The following is a 16,048-nucleotide window of genomic DNA, read 5'->3' on the forward strand; positions in this document are numbered from 1 at the left end:
ATGATGCGATTTAAATTTTTCCTTTCTCTTTGGAGTGTTACAAGCTCTTGGTGCATAAAGAAAATTTATAAAGTTGCAAAGACTAAAGTCTCAAATCCAAAGAGATATTCTTTATAAAAGTTAAGAGTCAACCACGCCTACCTAAAACGGTTCGTTCTAACACGCCCCCACATGTCTACATCACTATGTGGGAAGATTTGCATAATGCCGCCCAAATGTTCACGCAAAGAAAGAAGGCATAACTTTTATTCTTGCTGTAGTATTGTTGTTGCCGCCGCCATGTCGTGAAGGTGCCGTTTCTCGTTGTGAAAGCAAAACTACTTTGTTTGGTCTTCCAAAAGAGGACGATATCTGCTTCGTCATGCCTGGAGCTGATCCGTGCTGGTTGCTGAGGATATACTACAACTTTGCTCTGTCGATCGCCGGATCAGCTTTCACCGTGGACTAAGCGGAGTCCAGCCCGGGGTATAGTCACATGTGGTTGACGCTGTGTTTCGTTGTGAAAGCGAAACTACTTTGTTTGGCCTTCCAAAAATGGACACGACTAGAAATCAGTGGTTAAGTTGTATTTACAACACTGTTCCAGAACACTTCAACCCAAATATTCAGATGTTTCAGAAAGGCGGGGCATAGAGGAGAAATAGTAAATGTACAGTATGTGGAAAATAATGTGTTTTTTTAACCTTAAACCGCATAAACACATTTCATTAGACCAAATACACAAAATAATGTTCTTTTTAGCAGCATCATATGACCCCTTTAAGTAAAGATCATGTTCCATGAAGATATTTTGTAAATTTCCTACTGTAAATATATCAAAACTTAATTTTTGATTAGTAATATGCATTGCTAAGAACTTCATTTGGACAACTTTAAAGGTGATTTTCTCAGTGTTTTGATTTTTTTGCACCCTCAGATTCCAGATTTTCAAATAGTTGTATCTCGGGCCAAATACTGTCCTATCCTAACAAACCATTCATCAATTGAAAGCTTATTTATTCAGCTTTCAGATGATGAATAAATCTAAATTTTAAAAAATTAGGTTTTGTGGTCCAGGGTCACAAATATGGCACATACATATTGTGCACACCTACTTCAGTGAAAAGAGATCAAAAAAAGATATTCATACTTATTCCTGCTGGAACAAATTCCTCTTGGATTTATATTTTGACCACTGCTCTTGGTAAAGCCTAGGATTTATTTCTAGACTTAACGATACACATTACATACAATCACTGTGGCCTTATTACCAAACTAACCGGCAGTACATTACCATATACTGAGAAACTTCTGCATTCCCTCACTTCCTTTTTTTGCCAGCAAATCAAAGACATATGACTCCTGCAAAATTTACATGCATGAAACCCTAAAGCATTTACCTAAAAGGCTATTTAAAAAATAAACGTGATGTCTTTCTGTAATTCCAGCCAAATACTTCATGTAGGCCTAATGAAAAAATCATTTGAACACAGCCGCACAAATGCATTGCCCCCGCTAATTAAAAACATATCAGGTCCAGAGGCAATGGAACATACGTTGAGCTGGGTGGAGAGTGGAGGGTGTTTCTGCGGTTTAACAATATCAATCTGTCAGAGTCTTTCATTTGTCATGTTAAAGCTTGTTAAAAGTAGTACCCTTTAACAACATTCAAAAATTAAAATGCTATGCAAAGCCCTCCGAATGCTAAACAAACTGTTAGATGCGAGTCAAAAGGAGGAAAGGAAGAAGATACTGCAAAACAATCTCAAAGAGAGGCACATTTCCTTTCAGAACACTCCTGGGGATGTTTCTCATTTTTATACCTCACCTGAACATCTAAAGCGCTGAGGTTTTGGACAGAACAGGGTTACTGCACCATCAACAGATGTCAAGGTTTGTCTCAGACAGTTGAGAGAAAACTGGGTCAACTTCTAGGGGTAGATTTCCACAATTTTCAATCTCTTTGCGAGAGGAGTGCCAGCAGTGAACACAGTGCAGTTGAGCACATCAGAGCAGTGGAGCACAATGTATGCTTGAGCATTTTACAGAGGCTAAATCAGGCTGTGTAAATCCTCCTCCTGCTCCTCCATGCCTGCTTAGAATTTAAGCTTTAGCACCGAGAGAGGAAAAACATGTTGTACAAATGCAGAAATTCACATTAAGTAAATGATAGTTCAGACTCCGATTCAATTTGGATGACCTGCATTCAAAGGTGTGGTTAAAATGCCATTTGAAATTAATGTGCATGTTGTATCACAGCTGTAAACAGGCAATATAAGAATAATTGTTTATTCTGATTGTGATTATTTACAAACTATTGATATTGCCGTTTTAATTAATCTTTTAGCCTAAGTTTTATAAAAGTAATAGGATGTTCACAGTAAATGCATTTACATCAGTGTTTCTCAGCCAGGGGCTTCAGGAAACATCTAAGGGGGCATGCAGATGACTTACAATTATTTAATAAGAAATAAGAAAAAACAACCAATAACAAACCAAAGCATCTCAAAATCAAAATTTCTTGTATAATTCACTTCAAGAATTTTTTTTTTTCAAAGGTCTCATGGTCTTAAAAAAATTGACATTTTAGTCATGTAAAAGTCATGACAATTAATAAAAATCAAGGCCTTTTTTAGGAAATGCATGCCCATTTTTCTAGTTATGCTAAGCTCCAAAATATTTTTATTAGGTAGAGTAATTGAGAGTAAAAAAAAATAAAAAAAATTGTCTTATTCTTAACCAGTAAATTACAAACAACTAGAAAAATCATGGGGCCTTTGAATATAACAATGCGGGTCCTGAAGTATAAAAGTTGAGAACCACTGACCCAAACATTAAAAGGTCCACACAAACATTAACGGTCCACACTAAAAATCACACCAATCCAAGATTCTGTTAGTATTTACTCACCCTCACATCATTCAAAACCTGTGTCACTTACTTTCGTCTATAGATCACAAAATTGGATTTTGTTTCACCAAACAATTTGGTTACCATTGACTTCCACTGAATGGACAAAAACACTGAGACATTTCACAAAATATCTTCTTTTATGTTCCACATATGTCGTCAGTCATGCAGGTTTGGAATGATACAAGGCTGATTAAATGATAGAATTTTTATTTTTGAGTGGACTATCAAATTGGACTAACAAAAACTGAAAATTTGACAGATGTGGCAACATGCATCCAACCCTTCACATATTCGATAGTACATTGCATAATGAATGTGTGGACAATAACACTCGCAGCTTGACTGCACAAAAAGCTGCTGTAGCTTGATTATAACGGCACATGTAAAAGTTAAAAGTGATTTTACCATGGTAAAAGCCTATGAACACCTCAAACCTGGAGTGGCTTATTGCTTTGATATGTCATTGTGAAAGCACCTGTCGATATTTGCTTTTAAATCAAGGATGGAAAGCTTTGTAATCTTCAGCAGAGGCTGTTCAAAGGCCCACATGCACCACTTTCTATTCCAGCAGGACAAGGATTAAAGTATTTAGCAGTCACATCTCTAAATCCCATTTTGCTCATATGGAGGGACTCGAGGCTCTGATGCATCAAGTGATTTGCTGTAAATTTCACAGCACGGCTTAAAAAGCATGTCTCTCCAGATTAAGCGATGTGCGATACGAATGAGAAAGATACGAGCGTTAAAAGAGCACAATAGGCCATCACAACCGGTAGTAAGGAATGCCTCGGGAATGCCTGAGCACAAAAAATTCATTTCAAAACACAATACCTGAAGCATACATTCCAATACGCTCGCTCGGCGCGCAAACCATGGGTGGTATGAGAGATAGAGATCTGAACACATTCAGAAAAACACCAAATCTATACACAGCTGTGGGCTTCAAAGTGCATTAGATCAGATACATAAAACGTCCCTGAACGCATCTGTTCAATCTATACCCCAAAACTTTTTGGAGTGTGCACATTTTTTCTTTCTCACAAAATATTCAATGCAGTTTCTTCCTTTGTGCACATTCTAAAGAGAATCCATGTTGTGGTTCTCCTGAAGAAACCTTTATTCTGCTGCAAAGCCTGCCATTCAAGAGACACCTGCATGGAGAACACAAAGAGTACCCACTTGCACCAACTCGCAGTAGGTAAAGACAACGCTGCGACCCACTATCTGTCTTGCTACCTCAGTCGCTGCTACTTAGAGGTTTCTGCCTATACTGCATTCCTCTCATCTCCTGTGGAAGGCTGTGCTTAACTCCGATTCCCTTTTTATCTTTTTCTTCTGACTGCGCTTGCACCGCGAGGGGGGAAGGGGAATGGAAGAAGGGAGAGAAGCTTTTCAAAGCTGCAGGGATTTACCTGTATTCACGGTTGTCCTGATATCTTTTAGTGCTGGCCACCCGCTGAGGCACGGTTTCCATGAGCAGCTTCTGGGTCAGCCTGTTGCTGGGAGTGGGGTCGCTTTCGTGGTTCTGCTCCTGTTCGCACCGCCATTCCTCGTCTTCGTTCAGAGTTGGCAAGTAGCCCGGCAGTGCTTTGCCGTTGCCTGACACCGAGTTCTGGTCGCTGAATAGTTTGGGACTCTCTCCGCCCGTCCTGGTGTATTCCAAGTATATGTCGGACTTTAAAAACAAAGGGTAGCTGTTTTCTTCCATCATAGTCTGAATTTCAGTTTGCGCCTGGTCAAACATGGCAGGATCGATGTGAAGCTTCATCACGCAGTCCTTGATGAAGCTCTTGGTGGCCGGTTTGATCTGCCTGGACACAATTCCGTTGTTATCCAAGATGTATTTTTTGTAAATGGCTTTCGCGAGTTTCAGCATCTTCTCGTTGCCTTCGTTGGCCTCCTGCTTGCGGAAGCCGCTGCAGGCGAACCAGAAGTCCAGCATGTCGGCGCAGTCCTCCTGTTTGAGGAAAGTCCTGAACAAGTGGATGCCATCTTGGTCATCTAAAAGCGAGTGCAAAGACTCTGCCCACTTCAGGTAGGGTGGTGTCGGGGAAGCGCTACCCTCAGGCTCATAGCCCAGATCCAGGTCGGGTCTTCTGGGCGTAGCTATGGAGGTCTCGTTCTTGAGGCTCTCGCTCTTAGACGAGTAAAAACTGTGGCTGTATTGCCGTCCATCTCTGGAAACCAGATCACCCTCCTCCCCAGGGACCGGGGGTCTGGGGGCATCCTCAGTGAAGCTGCCGCCCACGTCGGGCAGATAACAGGCCGTCTCGTTTACGCTCATGCTCACAGTGTTCCTGCACCCTGTCCCAGTACAGCCCACAAGGCAGAAAGTTTATATCCAGGCTTCTATTAATGCCACTGCGAAAGAATTCCTCCTATAAGAGAAGAGGGAAAGGCATGGGAAAACATTCATAAACACTTGTCACAATGATGCAGTGTAAAAACAATGTAAAACCCTGTATAAAATAGTGCTGATCAGTTCAAGAACCAAATAACTGACGCAAAGACTTCTACCTGAATGTGGGTGTAACATTTCATATCAACAAACACGAATATATAAAATGAGAGAATAACATTACAGAGAGGACAACAGTGTCACCAACAACTCAAATTGATTTCATAAAATAGTTTTCTCAGAACACTGGATTTAAGGTGATAAGTTGTGTAACACTGTAGCAGATATATCAAGCAAATCAATCATTTTTGTATCACCAATTGTCACAAGAAGCAAATCAAGCGTATTCCAACAAATTCTGCTCATTGCATATAGCATTACAAGATTAGACAAGGAGGTTAGTTTATTTTAATGTGTACTAGTTACAATGTAAACAGACAAATATGAATGAACACAACAAATTCTGCTCATTGCATATAGCATTACAAGATTAGACAAGTAAAGGAGGTTAGTTTATTTTAATGTGTACTAGTTACAATGTAAACAGACAAATATGAATGAACAACATATATTTACTATAGAGTTAGCTGCTTGCGACTATGCATAATTTACTGTTAGTACATGTAGCGTGTGACAAGGACACTGTAAAATAATTGTTACCATACAAGAATTAAACATTTTCAACTTTAAAGAGATACGAGTCAATTACATTGTAATAATAGCTCCAACGGTACACGTTTTGGGCAATTTAAAACCTGTGCATCTAGGTTTAATTAAACACTGCAGGGTTCTACAACCCCATTAAACTTACAGTGGCCTCAGGCAACTATCTTAAAGCAAAGATAGCCAAAAAAAAGGCAGCCATCGTGGCACAAACACTCACCTGTGACACACTTTATGACACCAACCATAAATCCAACACTTTCAAGTTCCGATTTTACAACCTGTGACTGCCTGCCAACTAGATTTCGTCTCATGTTCTTGATAAGCGAGCTAAGGAGGAAAGAAACCTTGAGCTTTCCTAGTCGATAACTTTACCAGCGCGAACTTCAATGGCGATGAGCTAGCAGGCTAATCCAGCACAAGATGCGAATTTATAAACATTTTACGCACACTAATGATGTAGTTTAAAAGCAAAGCCCCGCTAAACGCCCCTAGTGCTAACCTAGGGAGACTACTAGCTAGCTACAAAGCAAAACATGCCGTGATAAGATAAAAACATAAATAGAGCGAACATCAACCGCATCAAAGAGCGTAACGCGCGAGAGGAAGTAACGTTACGTGCGGCGCGACACCTTCCCGAACAAGTGAGCAAAGATGGTGATGGAAAAACACTTTCACCATCTTTGAGTGCACGGGCCGACATTTCTAGCGAGCTTGTTCTACTGATCCGACTCAACTAGTGTGAGAACACGTTGTCACAGCACGCTAGCCATCTTTAACCGCTACAAACGCCAAAATATCCGATCATCCCACTTACGCACGGGGGGAAAAAACGCGGCCATCTAAAAACGGATCGCGTTCGCTGCGTTTTTCCTTCGCTGACGGCATTACAACACCCTTTTGCTGCCCTCACGATCTGCTTTGAAGTGAGCCCCACATTCATCGCATTCAAGTCTCGGCCTCAGCAGCAGCGGATGGGGGAGGGGAAAGTAAGAAACAAACTCCATACACACACACACACACACACACACACACAGCCAGGCCCTTCCGCAGCCCAGGGACTAGTGTGCAACTTTGCAACACTGATTTTCGCACTCCAACACGCGCCGATAAACCAAGCGCGAGAGCTTTATAAGCGCGTCTCCGACCTCGCGGAGCATTCGACCGCGAGCAGCGAAAAAGCGACGGTGCATTTCATCTCTCTCTCTCTCTCTCTCACTCACACACACACACACTCTCACACACACACAGCTACCGCAAACCCCCATTACACCCAAGCCAGGAGGAGGGAAAAAAGTGTTCCGTACTGTACCTGTGAGAACCTACTTTCCGCTTTCGAGCGCATCGGGAATAGCGTTGTATGCGGCGAGATGCGAATCGTGTCATCGATGCGGATCTCGGAGTTTAAAAATAACAAAGAAAACAGTCGCTTCTCCACCTCTCCATGGCTGTCTCTCACACTCCTGTGCCCGTGTGCGAGTGAGAGAGAGGAGCAGGAGATGTGCAGCGCCGCGCACGGCCAGAAATCACACTGCCGCCTGGAGAAAGAAAAAAGGGGAGGGGGGGATGAAGGCGAGGAAACCCTGGAGTGTGTGAGGAGCGCCTTCGATTCACTTCCACTACACAGTAGATGTGCTCTCAGAAATACGTTTTGCCAATTAAACCATTTAGAGGTGAACAGCGCCTCGAGGAATATAATTAAAATGATATAGGCATGAGGAGATAAGCTAGCAGTCTTCTAGAAAAAGCTGTTTGATTCTACAATGAGCAGGTCGCCCCCTCATGGGCGCCGCCATGTTGACATCACATGACCTGCCGAGTCACATAGTTCACCCGTTGCTACTAGTACTACTTATAATATTGTTTACTTTTCACTTGATCTAAACCAAACAAGCATACCGAATAATATATAAACATACCTAGTCTGCACTATAAGAAAACAAACAAACTTGGAAGATGTACTGGTAATTTAATGCTAGGGGCGTTTATAGCCTTTCATCAGTAGAAAAAAAAGTGTGCCCATATTTTGGTACTCTTCTTTAAAAGGAACACGCCACTATTTTTGAAAAAAGGCTCATTTTCCAACTCCCCTAGAGTTAAACAGTTGAGTTTTACAGTTTTCGAATCCATTCAGCCGATCTCCGGGTCTGGCGGTAGCACTTTTAGCTGTAGCTTAGCATAGATCATTGAATCTGATTAGACCGTTAGCATCTCGCTCAAAAATGACCAAAGAGTTTCTATATTTTTCCTATTTAAAACTTGACTCTTCTATAGTTACATCGAGTACTAAGACCGACGGAAAATGAACTATACTCTCATTCCGGCGTAATAATCAAGGAACTTTGCTGCAATACCATGGGTGCAGCAGGCGCAATGATATTACGCAGCACGCTCCCTGTGCAAGCAGGTGGTCACGTTGGTTATGTTGACAGAAGTTAGCCTATTTTCAGGCGCTGCGTAATATCATTGCGCCTGCGGCACCCATGGTACGGCAGCAAAGTTCCTTGATTATGACGCCGGAATGAGAGTATAGCTCCTCGCCATATCGGCCTAGAAAATCGCAACTTTTCATTTTCAGTCGGTCTTAGTACACGATGTAACTACAGAAGAGTCAAGTTTTAAATAGGAAAAATATAGAAACTCTTTGGTCATTTTTGAGCGAGATGCTAATGGTCTAATCACATTCAATGATCTATGCTAAGCTACAGCTAAAAGTGCTACCGCCAGACCCGGAGATCGGCTGAATGGATTCGAAAACGGTAAAACTCAACTGTTTAACTCTAGGGGAGTTGGAAAATGAGCCTATTTTAAAAAATAGTGGAGTGTTTCTTTAAAGCTGCAGTCCGTAACTTTTGGCGCTCTAGCGGTTAATAAACAGAACTGTATGCGTCTTGCGGAAGAACATTGTAGCCGGAGCTACTTCTCTCTGTTATGTCTATGACGAATCACGCAGGTACTGGGCTACTCCGCAGCGGTACCTACCCAAACCAGTCTAAAATAGTCAGAATATAAACATTTATTATAGGTGTACCGTAGGGATTCTGGATAAGCCAAAAACACGGTTTGGAAAATGGATTGATGGTGTACTGGCTTATTATATACATGTTGTTAAATTTGAACACAAAAAAGTTACGGACTGCAGCTTTAAATTGTGTTTTGGATGTAAATGGATATGAATCATATTTACCTGCAGTATAATGTTGCTGCACACGCACTAAAGAGCTTCTTCATCATTGTTTCCTACAATGGTAAATATTGCTGCAAGCAATTCAGTGCATGAGTAAACTGTCCTAATGAATCAAACTGAATCTTAAACCATTTTAGACCTTTATGCAAACCTGTTTGGCCGATTCGATCAAAACAGTGGTTCATTCACAAATCTGGCATCACTTGTTCTTATTCTAAACAGCTCATAAAAAACACTGATTGCTGAAATATTATAAGAAAAAAATGATTCACAGGTCAGTGTCTTTAAATAAGCATTTATCAGTAATATTCCACTGGGGCACAGTGGCATTTAAAAAAAAGGTGTAGTGACGCCCCTGGCCAGGACAAGTTTACAGACATTTCCTTTAACCCTTAAGCAAAACACAATGCAATGCGTAATTCAAAATATGGGTAAAACACCTGCGAAAAATCAATATGGAAAATTCCTTCATATTAACACAGTAAATAGACGTTAATCAGGGTAGAGCCATATTTAATATTTGACAGGACTAAAAACGAGGCTGTGAGAAGTGCATTATGTTCAATAGATTGTACTGTTCTTTAACAACATACAAATTGTTGATGTAACATCTTTCCAAAAGACTTTAAGTACAACATTTTTTTTTAAGTTGTGAGTTTTGAAAACTACATGTGATCTAGGACCTTTATACAGGGCATTGTAAAGACTATGCAAATCTATACAATGCACCCTCTTTTTCATCCACATAAAATCTAATATGGCATCTACCCTGTCTGAAGTCTATTGGGCCCTATTTTTACTGATTTTATGTTCTTAATGAACCTATGTACTGTAGACACAATATTACAACGGTGCCTAAATCCAACAGTGTAGACTTGTGTGAAATCCACTAGTTATAAAAAATATCCAAACAAGCAATCATTCCCTGCTATAGTGATGAAACATAAGCAATGACCTCCGGCTTCCATATGCACAGACCAAGGATAAACAGCAGGTCTTCAAATTAGTGGAAATTCACAACAGTCACAGCTGCTACACTGCAAAACGTCTCCAGAACCACCAACAACATGCAACAAATTCTTGAGAGTGAATGCAAGAATGTGCATTGTATGAATGTGTGTAGTATAAGACACAAAATAAACAGCCGAAAAGGAACAAAACAAAAGATAATTAAACCGCTTTAGTGTGAAGAGGCAGCAGTTAGCAAACAAACTTCATCCAAACTGATAAGTCAGCCCAAAACCACACTGAAAGCAAACAAAACCATTCTGAGTGCACCTCTAATATCTATTTTGTAAGCATTCTGCAGATGTGTCAGTCTGTATGATTTAGTCTCAAGGACAGGCCTGTATGTATGCACAGCTGTATGCATGTTGATTAGTACAGTCAGAGTGGACTATAACCTTGAGGAAGTTATCTCAGTTTTCCATCTGCAATGTCATTGACACACATTTCATGGCTCTGCCGTGACAGCTTGGACACGCTATCTGTTTTTAATTCTTTCCAGCTATCAAGGTGCTGTAATCTAACAAAGTTTGCCAGGTAAGTGAATCCCTTCCTTGTACAGTAAGTTCATTTTGTGTGCAATATACAAATATTGTTTACACATAAAGTTCTTGTTCAAATTTCAATTAAACATATAAAAAAAACTAAAATCAAATAAAATCCCCAGCCTGAGCTTAACACAGTAAAACATGAGAAACCCGAGTATGAAAAAGCCAACTCTCTCAGTGTGACTAGAGATTAGAATCAAGGTACATTTCGCATTGTATCTGTCCATCTGACAAAAGATGAAAGCAACGTGGTAAAAGAAAGAATGCAGGAGATTTAAACACTGTTCTTTTCTTTCAGTCATGAAAAAGCATGCAGCAGGAAGTATGTATCTTTATAATCCTGCTCAAGAATGTTTTTAAAGTCTTGCAAACTTTACAGATTGGACTGGAAATACAAATATCCTCTGTCCAATTTTTAGCCTTTTGAAGGCAAGAAATATTTCATCAGAGTGTATATGGACAGGCGAACATTACACGTGAGAGTCAAAACCTCTGCAAATGATATGCAGAAGGTAATTCTGGATTTATTTATGAGTTGGATCAGTGAAGGAATTCAAGTCTTATGACTTAGAACGGGCCGTATAGTGTTAAAGGACCTGCCTTTGAAAAAATGAGCAGGCCTTAAAGATGAATATTACTTTGTATGCTCTGAACCTCTGAAGTTATGACTCAACACCTGGATATAATCAGGCATGTAATCTCATGGATTCATTGCAAAAAGATCAAAGGCCTTTGGAATGCATTTGGCCCTGTTCCTCCATTTTATGACTTTATTTGATTAGCTCATCTGAAAATGAAAGAGTGGTTTGTGTGGAACCATGAATTTAATGACATATTACAAATTGCTCATGGGAAATCAAGACTGGGTGTAGTTAAGCATTCATCTTGGAATTTGACACACCTTAACTTTCACAAAATAACATTTGTCAAGGTTTGCCAAGCCAAGATCACCAAAAATTTGCTAAGAAATTGATGACCATGCCAAATATTTTGTTAGTATACAATAAACACTGCTGTTCAAACGTTTGGGTTTGGTAGGATTTTTTTTTTTTTTTTTTGCGATTTTGAAATGAGTTTTATATGCTCACCAAGGCTGCACTTATTTGATCAAAATGCAGTTAAAACAGTAATATTGTGAAATATTATTACAATTTAACATTGCTGTTTTATATTTAAATATACGGAGCCCCGCACATGGCATGCAGGAAAAAAATGGTAGGCTAAATCGTGCGCACGAGTTACTATTTCATTCCCTCGATTTATAAATTGTGCGCACAATTTACTAATTCGTTCCCTCGATTTGCTAAGTTGTGCACACGATTTATAAATCGAGAGAACGAATTAGTAAATTGTACACATGATTTAGCAAATCGAGGGAACGAATTAGCAAATCGAGGGAACGAAATAGTAATCGTGTGCATGTTTTAGTACATCGAGGGAACGAATTAGTAAATCGTGCGCACGATTTATTTATTTTATTATCAGAAAAAAATGAATCGCATGCACGTGTGCATATACAAGTGTAAATATATATACACTTATGTATATATACTTGAACACACATTGTATGGTAATCTTTATATAAGCATTTATCAATCATATTTTTGGGGCACTGGTATTTTAAAAAGGCCAGGACAAGTTTACAGACATTTCCTTTAATTCTTAAGCAAAACACATAATGTGTCATTTGAAATACGAAATACGGGTAAAACTCCTGCGAAAAATCAATATGGAAAATTACCTTCATATTAACACAGCAAATAGACCTTTAAGAATAAAATTCTTGATAGGAATGAAAATGAGGCTGCGAGGCATAGAAGTACATTGAATTGGACTGTTGTTTAACAACATACAAATCGTTTGACTGATGAAACATCTTTACAAAAGACGTTAAGTGGACAAAAATTGTGTTTTTTTTTTAAACTTGTGAGTTTTAAAAAATTACATGTGATCTAGGACCTTTATACAGGGCATGGCACTGTGAAGACTGCGAGTCTTACAATGCAAGTATACAATGCACCCCCTTTTTCATCCACATAAAATTCAATATGACATCTATAAGTTTATTGGGCCCTATTTTTACAGATTTTTCTTAAAGTCTATGTACTGCTGACACAATATTACTACGAAGCCTGAGTCAACATCGTAATCTTGAGTGATCAGCATGTGTGAAATCCACTAATTATAAAAAATATCCAAACAAGCAATCATTCCCTGCTATAGTGATGAAACCTAAGCAATGACCTCCGACTTCCATATATACAGTACAGACCAAGGATAAACAGCAGGACATCAAGCACCGAGTGCAAATTCACAACAGTCACAGCTGCCACACTGCAAAACGCCTCCAGAACCACCAACAACATGCAAACGATTCTTAAGAGTGAATGCAAGAATATGTGCATAGTAGAAGGCAAAAACAGATGAAAAAGAACAAAACAAAAAAAGAATTAAACAGCAATGCGAAGAGGCAGCAGTTAGTAAACAAACTTCATCTAAACTGATAGGTCACACACTAAATGCAAACAAAACATACTGAGTGCACCTCTATTCATTTTGTAAGCATTCTGCAGATGTGTCAGTCTGCTTGATTTAGACTCAGTGTGCAGTAGTGTGTATGTTGGTCAGTACAGTCACTGTGGACTATAACCTTGAGGAAATGATCTCAGTTTTCCATCTGCAGTGTCACTGACACACATTTCATGGCTCTGCCGTGACAGCTTGGACACGCTATCTGTTTTTAATTCTTTCCAGCTATCAAGGTGCTGTAATCTAACCAAGTTTTTGAGAAGTTTGCCAGCTGTAAGTTAATCCCTTCCTTGTATGACAAGTTCCTTTTGTGTGCAATGCGCAAATATTATTTGCGCATAAAGTTCTTGTTTAAATTTCAGTTAAACATACTGAAAAATAACTTAAAACAAAATCCTCAGCCTGAACTTAGCACAGTAAAACATGAGAAACCTGAGTCTGAAAAGGCCTCCACATCTCTCTCAGTGAGAGAAGAGATTAGAATCAAGGTACATTTCGGATTGTATCTCTCCATCTGACAAAAGATGAAAGCATCGTGGTAAAAGAAAGAATGCAGGAGATTTAAACACTGTTCTTTTCTTTCAGTCATTAAAAAGCATGCAGCAGGAAGTACGTCGCTTTATAATCCTGCTCAAGAATGGTTTTAAAGTCTTATAAACCGTACAGATATTACTGGAAATGCAAATAACCTCCGTCCCATTTTTAGCCTATTGAAGACTAAGAGCAAGAAATGTGTCATCAGAGTGGACACAGACCGGTGAACATTGCACGTGAGAGAGTCACAACCTCTGCAAATGATATGCAGAAGATCATTCTGGATTTATGAGTTAGTTCAGTGAAGGAATTCATGTCTTATCACTTACAGGCCGTATAGTGTTAAAGGACCTACCTTTGAAAAAATTAGCAGGCCTTAAAGATGAATATTACTTTGTATGCTCTGAACCTCTGAAGTTATGACTCAACACCTGGATATAATCTGGCATGTAATCTCATGGATTCATTGCAAAAAGATCAAAGGCCTTTGGAAAGTGAAGTCCTGTTCCTCCTTTTTATGACTTTATTTGATTAGCTCATCTGAAAATGAAAGAGTGGTTTGTGTGGAACCATGAATTTAATGACATATTACAAATTGCTCATGGGAAATCAAGACTGGGTGTAGTTAAGCATTCATCTTGGAATTTGACACACCTTAACTTTCACAAAATAACATTTGTCAAGGTTTGCCAAGCCAAGATCACCAAAAATTTGCTAAGAAATTGATGACCATGCCAAATATTTTGTTAGTATACAATAAACACTGCTGTTCAAACGTTTGGGTTTGGTAGGATTTTTTTTTTTTTTTTTTGCGATTTTGAAATGAGTTTTATATGCTCACCAAGGCTGCACTTATTTGATCAAAATGCAGTTAAAACAGTAATATTGTGAAATATTATTACAATTTAACATTGCTGTTTTATATTTAAATATACGGAGCCCCGCACATGGCATGCAGGAAAAAAATGGTAGGCTAAATCGTGCGCACGAGTTACTATTTCATTCCCTCGATTTATAAATTGTGCGCACAATTTACTAATTCGTTCCCTCGATTTGCTAAGTTGTGCACACGATTTATAAATCGAGAGAACGAATTAGTAAATTGTACACATGATTTAGCAAATCGAGGGAACGAATTAGCAAATCGAGGGAACGAAATAGTAATCGTGTGCATGTTTTAGTACATCGAGGGAACGAATTAGTAAATCGTGCGCACGATTTATTTATTTTTTCTTGCATGTCTTGCATGGCTCCGTATGAATATATTTTAAAAGGTAAATTATTCCTGTGATGCAAAGCTGAATTTTCAGCATCATTACTCCAGTCTTCAGTGTCACAAAATCCTACAGAAATAATTCTATGCTGATTTGCTGCTCAAGAAACATTTCTTATTATTTTCAATGTTTAAAACAGTTGTGCTGCTTAATATTTTTGAGGAAACTGTGATACATTTTTTCCAGGATAATCTGATTGATAAAGTTTTGTAACTTTGTAACTTTATAAATGACATTTCTGTCACTCTTGATCAATTTAGCGTGTCCTTGCTGACCAAAAATTGTTAACAAAAAATGTTTTACTGACCCAAAACCTTTACATGTGTGTGTGTGTGTGTGTGTGTACTGTGTATATATATACAGTGGGTACGGAAAGTATTCAGACCCCCTTAAATTTTTCACTCTTTGTTATATTGCAGCTAAAATAATTTAAGTTCATTTTTTTCCTCATTAATGTACACACAGCACCCCATATTGACAGAAAAACACAGAATTGTTGACATTTTTGCAGATTTAGTAAAAAAGAAAAACTGAAATATCACATGGTCCTAAGTATTCAGACCCTTTGCTCAGTATTTTTAAAACAGTTGTGCTGCTTAATATTTTTGAGGAAACTGTGATACATTTTTTCCAGGATAATCTGATTGATAAAGTTTTGTAACTTTGTAACTTTATAAATGACATTTCTGTCACTCTTGATCAATTTAGCGTGTCCTTGCTGACCAAAAATTGTTAACAAAAAATGTTTTACTGACCCAAAACCTTTACATGTGTGTGTGTGTGTGTGTGTACTGTGTATATATATACAGTGGGTACGGAAAGTATTCAGACCCCCTTAAATTTTTCACTCTTTGTTATATTGCAGCTAAAATAATTTAAGTTCATTTTTTTCCTCATTAATGTACACACAGCACCCCATATTGACAGAAAAACACAGAATTGTTGACATTTTTGCAGATTTATTAAAAAAGAAAAACTGAAATATCACATGGTCCTAAGTATTCAGACCCTTTGCTCA

At 38.8% G+C, this 16,048-nt stretch overlaps 1 protein-coding gene across 1 annotated transcript in view; it reads right to left on the bottom strand.

The window, feature by feature from the left end:
• The window catches only part of axin1 (axin 1), a 42,019-nt gene extending 34,327 nt beyond the window's left edge, over nucleotides 1-7,692 (bottom strand). Inside the window, exons 1-2 of the mRNA XM_016254919.1 lie at nucleotides 7,266-7,692; nucleotides 4,305-5,270 (exon numbers count right to left, since the gene is read on the bottom strand). Coding sequence (XP_016110405.1) covers nucleotides 4,305-5,176 — 872 coding nt within the window. The 5' untranslated portion in view covers nucleotides 5,177-5,270; nucleotides 7,266-7,692. The remainder of the gene's footprint in view (nucleotides 1-4,304; nucleotides 5,271-7,265) is intronic.
• Between the last annotated feature and the right edge of the window lie 8,356 nt (nucleotides 7,693-16,048).

The sequence above is a fragment of the Sinocyclocheilus grahami genome, unplaced genomic scaffold (genome assembly GCF_001515645.1).
Source record: "Sinocyclocheilus grahami isolate Dianchi unplaced genomic scaffold, SAMN03320097.WGS_v1.1 scaffold1294.1, whole genome shotgun sequence".
In the NCBI taxonomy this organism is placed as follows: domain Eukaryota; kingdom Metazoa; phylum Chordata; class Actinopteri; order Cypriniformes; family Cyprinidae; genus Sinocyclocheilus; species Sinocyclocheilus grahami.